Source organism: Stylophora pistillata, chromosome 10 (assembly GCF_964205215.1).
Source record: "Stylophora pistillata chromosome 10, jaStyPist1.2, whole genome shotgun sequence".
Lineage (NCBI taxonomy): Eukaryota > Metazoa > Cnidaria > Anthozoa > Scleractinia > Pocilloporidae > Stylophora > Stylophora pistillata.
Window position 1 is genome coordinate 25,760,808 of NC_142528.1, and position 10,088 is coordinate 25,770,895.

General features: G+C 35.2%; 1 protein-coding gene across 2 annotated transcripts in view; it reads right to left on the reverse strand.

The window, feature by feature from the left end:
* Positions 1–10,088, reverse strand: part of LOC111322995 (SCY1-like protein 2) — a 37,518-nt gene that overhangs the window by 24,091 nt on the left and 3,339 nt on the right. Inside the window, exons 1-6 of one of the 2 annotated variants that reach the window (XM_022926245.2) lie at positions 9,581–10,060; positions 7,188–7,345; positions 4,920–5,019; positions 4,627–4,671; positions 3,120–3,266; positions 421–636 (exon numbers count right to left, since the gene is read on the reverse strand). In XM_022926245.2, coding sequence (XP_022781980.2) covers positions 421–636; positions 3,120–3,266; positions 4,627–4,671; positions 4,920–5,019; positions 7,188–7,345; positions 9,581–9,814 — 900 coding nt within the window. In that variant the 5' untranslated portion in view covers positions 9,815–10,060. Of the gene's footprint in view, positions 1–420; positions 637–3,119; positions 3,267–4,626; positions 4,672–4,919; positions 5,020–7,187; positions 7,346–9,580; positions 10,061–10,088 lie in introns of those variants that run through there. The other variant, XM_022926246.2, reaches the window with a different exon arrangement.

Here is a 10,088-nt window from a genome sequence, read left to right on the forward strand (position 1 = left end):
ACAACATGTTGAAATATTAATACATCTTTTTTTTTTTTTTTTTTTTTTAAATGAAAACCCTGATTTCCTAAAGAAAAAAAAAACACATTCAAATCTGGATTGATGAAATAACCTTTCCACTCCCAAGATCTATGTATTAATTCTCTGTACTGTCCCTCACATACTGTTTCTGACTCTGGTTCTGAGAATTTGATATTAATCGTGCAATATTCCCTTGCTGATATTTTTCATTCTTATTGCTGCCTTTCACCTTGAAGATGTATGTATATTGTGAAGAGAAATAGCTTGTTGGTCACTCCTGGGAGCAAGAAGGTTATAATTGATTGATTTAATACAGAATTTGTCTTAACTGTAAATAGTGACACTTCTGTAAATACTTTAACAACTGAACAGGAACTTTTTCAGGCCATTTTAACCTACCTGCTCCACATTTCTTTTGAAAGCTGCCATGTTGTTATCACAGTCAAAGGGAGGCTTCCCTTTGTTGTATATAGAGTAGATAAGAACTCCCAGTGAGAACATGTCACTTGACAGGTCACACGATCTGGACAAGATGTACTCTGGTGCAGCGTAATTAAGATCAGGTTGAGCCCATGGCCAAAGACGTGCCTCCCACTGGCCAGCATTGTAAGTGGACTAACCAGCAAAAGAGAGACACTGAATGTTAATTCTCCACATCTTTTGTTAAACATTTGTTACAATTCCAATGGGAAAAAAAAGACAAATAAACTACAAGTCATCCCTAAAAGCCTGTTTCATGGTTGCCCACTCATAAGGGGATTTCCCTGATAAGTGGGCAACCACAAAACAGGCTTGTGGGGATGAACTTGTAGTGTATTTGTCTTTTTCCTCCCACAATATATACATCGCTCTACTCCTATGTATTGAGCACTGTTTTACAAAAGTCAAAATTTTACACTTTATTTAAATATATAGACACACACACACATACACATAACTGCAGACAGTACTGTTTCGGCCTTCTGGGCCTCATCAGTGCTCAGTGCAATGCTGATTCTAGGATGGAGGTGAAGCAGTAAAGCCATCCCCAAATGATTCCACATTATTTTGTGGTATCATCTAAGGCATGCCAGAGTGCTCAAACTAGTAACTAGTGAGCTTTGCACAATTGCACAACATGACTCATTCTAGCAGAGAGCTCGATTTGGACATAAAAGCAATATTATATAAACATACATACCCGGTACATACTGTAAGTTACAAAACGTTCTACAACTGTTTACTTTGTTTCTCGTGTTCAGTCTGCGTGGGACTGGTACAATTGCGTCATTTAAATTGTTAAATATTATGGGATAAACCATGTGCTTGTACTTGCAGAGGTCAAAAATTCGTTTTGGATGTTCGATTGTTTTCTCGCCAGTTTATTCACTTATTCCTTGAGTCCACAAATCTTGTAAGTATGTTTTCACTGTAGTTTTTTTGTTTCGCTTCGTTTTTTTTTTTTTTTTACATTTGTTTCCTTTCTTGTACGGTTAAACCAGATCTTTGTAAAATAAAGGATTATTTGAATATTCAAGTCTACACATACATACATACACACACACACACACATGCACACATATATACATACATACATACATACATATTAACTTGCTCTTCAGGGGATTTTGATGGCAAGAATACTCTTCATTAATAGTATACCATAAAATTTACATAATAAATTAAATGTTTTGTTCAGCTGTTACACAGCAACACTTTGTTTCTGTGATGGCATGAGAATACAAGTTCATTATGTTTGTTTGGTGATGACAAATTAGGTCGGCAGATGATTAGAAATTTTTCTTAAGGCACAGGTTGCATCGTTTACTTGAGCTGTTGTAGGGTAAGCTTGATGAAAGGATAGGCAATGAAATGCAGTGGTCAATGCTATTGTCTTTAAGACACCAGATATGCTTACTGAGTTCAGTAGAATTTCTGTGTCTTGCGTTAACCCATTTATTAGGGAAGATTTGATATCTAATCAAGCTCTTCACAATTAGTACATTACTGTAAAAGTTTCTTTTTTTAACCATTGAGATACTTTTCAGGATTTTGTGACAATGGGAAGAAAAATTATTTGCCTTTGAAGACCTTGCTTTCATCACCAGAGCTTTCTCATGAAAATTGATCTGATGGTGAGGTAGTCTTCAAATACAGAAGAAACTCATAGAGTACCACTCAAAAGTAAGTTGACGTTCTCGAATTTCAAAGTTTTGGAGAATGAATGATATAGAATTGAAGATTGAGAATTGAGTTTTTGAGGGACTGTCATTTACTTTTGAGTGTTACTGTTAAAGTAATAAATAAAAATTGAGAAACTTATTCTAGTTCCAAAATTGTGAAATGCTTCTTAAGTTATATTCCATAGTGTTAATAATCAGATACAATGAATATATAAAGTTCATATATTTTGAACTGCAGTATTAGATACGTATGATGCACGATCCTTGCAGTAGACAGCGCTATTTATGCAATGGTGAAAATCAGACCTGAAAAAAATCAGGCCTGTACAGGATTCGAACCACTGACCTCTGCGATACTAGTGCAATGCTCTACCAATTGAGCTAACAAGCCAACTGAGAACAGGCGGTTAAGTTGATTCGTAATAAGCCCATGATGATAAATCAGATACAATGAATATATGAAGTTCATATATTTTGAACTGCGGTATTAGATACGTATGATGCACGATCCTTGCAGTAGACAGTGCTATTTATGCAATAGCGAAAATCAGACCTGAAAAAAAAATTTTTGCTGATTTTCGCTATTGCATAAATAGCGCTGTCTACTGCAAGGATCGTGCATCATACATATCTAACACTGCAGTTCAAAATATATGAACTTCATATATTCATTGTATCCGATTTATCTTCACGGGCTTATTACGAATCAACTTAACTGCCTGCTCCCAGTTGGCTTGTTAGCTCAATTGGTAGAGTGTTGCACTTGTATCGCAGAGGTCAGTGGTTCGAATCCCGTACAGGCCTGATTTTTTTCAGGTCTGATTTTTGCTATTGCATAAATAGCGCTGTCTACTGCAAGGATTGTGCATCATAAGTGTTAATAATGTCTTATACTTATAAGTAGACAATTAACAGGCACACAGGTGTGTACTATACCTGTCCATCAATCACAACTGGTGTGGAACTAAAAAAGAGTCCAGCTATTTTCCATTGCCCATTCTTGGTAACAACTATCAATTCAGGAGCAAGACTTGCTTGTAGAATTTTAGCATCATTATGAAGGAAAGTCAATCCTTCCACAAGCTGAAATTAAAACAACAGAAAACAGAACTGAGATACAGAGTAAAACAAGTTTCAAACTTAACAATGGATAGACAGAAATCTTGCAGCAATTGAAATATTTCCATAGTTAAACAGATTATGTGATCATTATATAGATACTGATGAAATACCAGGATATTTCCTTCTACTAAAAAATCAAGTCTTCATCATGCGCAGTGAAGATACTACTTTTATCTTTCATGTGTGAGGATATTGGTGTTGCCATGGTTACTAACATGCTGTTCTAGAATTTTTCTCTTCTTCATTAGAATTTTGACTTTTTGTAACAGAAAAGATAAGTATTATTGTCCTTATTTCTCCTTTATAACTTTAGATCTGAGTTAAATAACATTTTTGTGACAGGCATTTTGCAATAGGTGACCACTTTAATTGCATTATTTTGCTGTTTCAAAAATGAATAAAAAGAGTGATGTTTTATAGAGAAATTTCATCAGTGTCTCTAAAATAAACAGAACATTACATGGTTGCTTGGGGATACAAATTTTATCTTCTTCTGCTGAAAGTGTCTCACAAGTGAGCAAAGCGAACAAGTGAGACATACTTACAGCACTCGAAGGTAAATTCGTATCCCCATGTGGCCAGGGGCCTGTTTTTCGAAAGTACCGGTCACTTGTTGGGCCGGTAAAGCTGCTCTGTTTTCATTCAAGATAGGGATTTCAAAATTTTTGAAAATAATACAATGAAACTATCAGCTAAAGAAACAAAATAGACTGATTCGGGTGCCAGAGCCTACTTTCCTATCCTTTAAATTTTGATTTTAAAGCATGGTTTCAGGCCCGTTAAGTTACCAGGACTTTCGAAAAACAGGCCCCTGGCCACATGGGGATACAAGAAATGGGCACCTGGTAATATCCTCTATTTCTTCACCTTCATTATTGAACTACACTCAAATAATGCCTAAAACAAGTTCAAATATCACATGGTATTTGTACTCCACAGAACTGGTTGGACAGGTTTTCTTGCATCGCACAAGTGACAAATTGGATTGAAGGTACAAAAAAAAAATGGCAGACAATTTAAATCATTTTTCTGACAACAAAGAGTCAGAATGGCACAACATGTAAAAATACTCAGCCATACAACACAAAAAAACATCTCATAAGATATATATATATATTAACTATGTCCCTCACTATGCTTGAAATCATATCGCCATCAAATCATGTGTGCTTGTGAAATGCACCTCTCACATCTACTATGTAATCCTAAATATAAGAGTCTATCAAGGACTATTAAGATTGCTTTTAAAATAATATTAAGAGAAGGAAAATTGTATCAAGCTATTACAAGATGTTTTTCAATTTTTTATGGAAACACAGACCTGAAACAATCCATAAACTCTTTCAACATCGTAAAGTTCAAAGGTCTGTTGGTAGAAGACAAGATCATAAATAATTTAACATGGTGTGGTTACAATGGATGAGCTTGAATTATTGAGACTTTAATACAATTAACATTTAATTTAATGTGAGTTACATCCTGTCTCATAGTTTGACAGGATGAAACTAAATACACCATTGGATGATTCCTAGTAATTAATAAGCTAAATATATCTGCAACTCTGTAAAGAGAGAAAGGCTTAATGTCACCAAAAAAAAAAGTGAACAGATCTACCTTAAAATCGTGTGGAGGTGGAGATGGCATGTTCTCATGTTTTCCAAGTAAATTTGCCAGACTTGCAAAGATTGGCTCAGTTGCAAAGGCTAAGCAATCCCTAGTTCAAAGGAATCAGAAAACATTTATTATACCAATGTCGTATCTCTACTTATGAACATATTCATCTCAGAATACTCCAACATTCTTACACCTCTCTAAAATCACAATATGTCAAACTAATGGTTACATACTTGAGACATTGACCAACAGATTTTAATGCCCAATTTCCCACATCATAAATAACGTAGCATGGTGTGGGATTTTCTCATGTAATAGCAAATTGGGTTAATGGACAGCTCTATTTATGTCTTTCTTTTATTGGCTCTCATAAATTTAAAGCTCATTTATGTTCTTATCAATTGTTAGTAGTCAGCTCCAGACAAAGACATACTTCTCTGCCTTAACCAGGCCTGAAATTGGAAAAATTTCATAATCGCCTTAAATCATTGAAGTAGGGAAAAATGGTCGCCAGAAATACATTCTAAGTTGCCAAGATGAAATATGTCTCTGTAGGTACCTACAAGCACCACAAATTTGGATTTACTGCAATCCAGAATGACAATTGAGGAAACTTATTGAAATTCTGAGTCTGCCTTAGAAAGGAGGAACAGTGATCATGTAGAGGTATAAGGAATGTGTGTCTAACGATAGAAGTGGTTGATGTCAACAGGCTTTGTTTATGCAACTTTTTGCTTTTTTTCTCAAAACAGAGGTAGAACTTGACAATATGATGTATCTACTTTTGCACTTAACATGTTTAACCTTTTAAAAAACAGGGGTTGCCAAAGTGGTGGCTAGACCGGGACTTTTAGTCACCAGCAAGAAAATGCTATTTGCATTGGTGCCTATATAAGAAACAATCTCAATCCTTCGTTGAAATGAGGGACTTCTTTGTAAAGCTTCTCTTCACTATAATTCATAGCTATGTACCTGTAACAGATACATCTGTGTTGGAATCTTCAATGCATGATGGCATGGAAAAATTAAAGCACAATACATATGCATTATTAACCAAGCGTGAGGTCAAGATGGCTGGATAGTGGCTGAGTTATTTTATTCGCATTTTAATGGGCCGAGATGAAGTCCAGGTTCATAAAAATGTGAAAAAAGAACATTGGCTTTTATCCAGCCATCTTGACTGAACAAGCTTGGTTGATAAAGGATTTACTATATTGCTAAAAGATTTCACTTTATTAAGAATTAACAAGGAACTTGTTTACTTTGAGAGCTGGGAAAGAAAGTCAACTGTGTTTGTAGTACAACAAACTCATGAGAGTCGTTTCTGTTTTCTTTGTTTAGACTATCTTCAGCCACTTTTTGCATTTCCATTGCCGAAATTATCCAAGAATTATGAACATAGTTCTAATTCAATTTTTTTTCATGTGCGGGATCAACATGGGCAGTCCCAAGTGAGCAAGATGGGCCCATCTTGACCCCACGGGTTGCCAATTAGAACACAGGACTTGCTTCACCTTGCCCACAGGTGCTGTGGGTAATAAACTTAACCATGACACTTAACCATGTAATAAACATGCTCAAGTGTCAAGAATTGCATGGCATATTCCTGCCAGAGTTAATCACCTAATCTATAACTGTCTGGGAGAACTTCTTCAGATCTCCTCCTGATTAATATTTAGCCCAATGCTGCAAACTGTCAAGTAATTAGTCAAGTTTCCAAGACATAGAGAACTAAGAATAGTGATGTGAAAGGGGCACAAGCCCAGAGATTATGGCTAGAACAATGCCTTATTTACATATCATTGTGAACTAGAAGCTAACAGGGCATAACAATAGTTATCCAGTGAGCTAACCATTTCACATTTCATTTTTAAAAACCAAGAGACTATGGCTAGAACAATGTCTTGTGTACATATAACTGTGAACTAGAAGCTAACAGGGCATAAGAATAGTAATCCAGTGAGCTAACCATTTCACATTTCATTTTTGTTGGCTTCTTTTGTTTGATACAGTTTCTAGTAACAGATAGATTAGTAACCATGAAAAGAAGCCTGTGGTTAAATGTACCTGGAGTTTGATTTGAAACAGAGAAAAATATAAGAACCAAGTTTTGAAAATCCACTTAGCTTTGACTTGTGTTGATATTTAATTTTTATCTATTCATAAAAAATTAGCTTAAGTTATAACAGGGATACTGATGTTACTATGAATATACATTTATTAAGAAATTTCCTTTTTTTTTTTTTTTTTTACACACGTGCTACTTACTTGGACTCTTCTAAAGGATGCTGGACAACCAACAGCCGTGGATGTCGCAGTCTTGTAAGTTGTACTGGTCCTTTCTTCATTGTTTCCATTACAAAGTCCCTTTCTCTTTTATCCACTTTATCCAGCAGCCTTTTCTCAAAAACAACCAGAGAGACCTCCTAATAATGAAATCAAACAAAGAAAAAAAGGACTTCATGTTCAAGTGCACTTGTAACAGTCTCTCAAAGTATTTAGCAGGATAGTGACGCTGCTCATGTAGTCATTTCAATCTAGAAAGTGAATTTTAAGAAGGAAAGTGCATTTAGTAAGTTAGAGTAATTTTAATTTTAGTACTAAATTAAATTTTAGTACTAGTTTAGTGATACAGTGGAGGAAGTGACGTTTTGAAGATTTTTTATCCTGCATGGGCAAGTCTAATTTGAGGACAGTACAAAAATTCACGAGTGACCAAAATTGACCGCATGCACAAGTAGTACAGGTAATGTTTTGTGTGTATCACTCACTACAAGATCAATTTCTTTGTCCCTTTGTACATTCTGATACATGTTATGTGGAACACTTTACTTCTGTTTTGAATTTTATCATTTATGATAATCATAAGACTTATTCCAGGGTTCTTTTGGCAGTTAATTTTTGAAATAGTTTTAGAAGGCAGGTACATTTCATGAATTTAAAAAATTTTTGAGAAAGTGCAGTACGGAAATACCGTAGTACATGCATTAACATATTTATATTATCCACTCATTATGGGCCAATCAGAAACTTTATACTTAACTGATTTGGTGATAAGATTCTAACAAGGTAATGTATGTTGATTTTATTCTGTACAAAATCACTTTCTATTGCTCCTTTGTTCACTCTAACTACATATTAAGTGACACACTATTCAACAGCTCCAGAAATATTTGTACTGCAGGTTTCTCTGAAATAGATCATTTATTATAACCATGAAGCTTATTCCAAGGTTCCTTTCGGCAGTTTATTTTTTTAAATATTTCAGAAGTTAAATATGTTTCATAAATTTTAAAAATGTTGAGACAGTGCAGTGCAAAAATGTTCTACTACACTCTGAAACATATTTAACCACTTATCACAAGCCAATCTGAAACTGTATACTTGGTTGACACTATAGTAACATTCTAAAAATAACGGTACAGTGGAACCTTGATTTAATGAAGTGCCGAGGGAATAGGGAAATTGGTTCATTATATATCAAGGGTTCGTTATATTGAGGTTCAGTGGCATAAATTTTACTGTAACTTTGGCCGGGCTGAAACTGAAGTGTCGTTTGTTATATCAAGGACTTCATTAAATTGAGGCTCAAAGTAAGGTCACACAATGAAGATTTCGATAGCAGGAGATGGCCTGTTATGGAAGTTGATAATTGAATGCCCATCAGAATTGTAGGAGAAAAATGGCCAATTAAGAAACCTTTTTCTGTCACATTATACAGCTGTAGTTTGAAAATGTTATTGGTTGTGTATAGCAAAGAAGACAGAGGTCATTCTGACCCTGGCCCTGTGGAACTATAGTGGTAAAAAAAGCCATGAACTTGATTAATTGATAACGACAGGGCTCAGAGGTTAAGAGGACTTCCTTCCTTTCTTTCCACTGTGGCTAAAAAATACACAAAAAGGAGGGAACTTTAATAAAGGCTGGTTGTTGTCCATCAATTATCATGTATAACTCCCAATACGCCTACGCCTGTTGGCTATTAGAAGTATATTTAAAAGATTTGTATCAGTATAGTATATCTTTTGGTCACACCATTTTGTGGTTACGCCCACTGACACCTTAAAACTTTTGGAATGTCTTAAGTGAAAATCTGCTGACACTCCTTAACAGGGAGACAAGAATTCACAAAACTTTGCCCCTAATATGTGGGCTTATGGCTTCTATTAGCACCCATCCAGTTTCTAAGAGGCACCTTGTCCAAAAACATGGTACTTTCTAATTTTTCCTGTTTCATTTTCTACCATTTCTTCCATAAAAATTATCCTCTAAGAGTCAATTTTTTATTCATCTTCTTATATTTTTTTTTTATCATATTTCTGGAAAAATAATGGCCACAAAAATCATAACAAATTAAATTTTGCATCCAAAATGTGCAGATAGAACTGTGATGTCTAAGCACAGAAGCAAGACATTTTCAAAAACATCTAAGCCGAGAATGAATAGGAAAAACAGTGTATTTAAAACTTCTACTTAAAATACTAAGTCATGATAAGTGTTATTATTTATTGATGTTCACGTAACGCACCTGAGAAGCATTCAAGCTACAACTTGTTAAATCCAAATATAATTTTGCCTCAACATAATCAATTCAACTACGGAGCGGTAATGAAAATAATTTCAAAGGATAACATTAAGAATTGGAAGTCTCAAGTACTAACTTGGCCAGTTGTCCTCTTTTTTCCTTCGTAAATTTTCCACGCCAAATTCGGTCCGAAGCTTGCCACATGTTTGCCAACATCAAAGTCTTTGGTCAGGGGATTTCCTATCAACGAACCAACAGCGCCGACTGCATTGACAGTGGCAGAAACAGCTGTAACAGTAGCATTCTTTGCCACAGTTTTAATGCGATCAAATACCGCAGCTGAATAAGTGCTGACTTTGTTTAGATCCATGTTAATTCGTCGCGAAATTTAAGTGTCAATCTGATTGGAGTAGTAACGTGTCTAAGGATCGCATTTTTTGGGATAGACACGTAGCCAGAAGGACGTGATTAGTGGTGATATCTTCGTTCAAAAAACTCCCTCCGTGGTGATATCTTCGTTCAAAAATTTTCCTTCGATTTGAAACAAACTCGGATCAGGAACTCCTCTCAATAAAAATATTTCCGCAAATCCAAGACAACAAGTGTAGCCATCTTTGATTTACAGGCATTCGTTGTAATGCGCA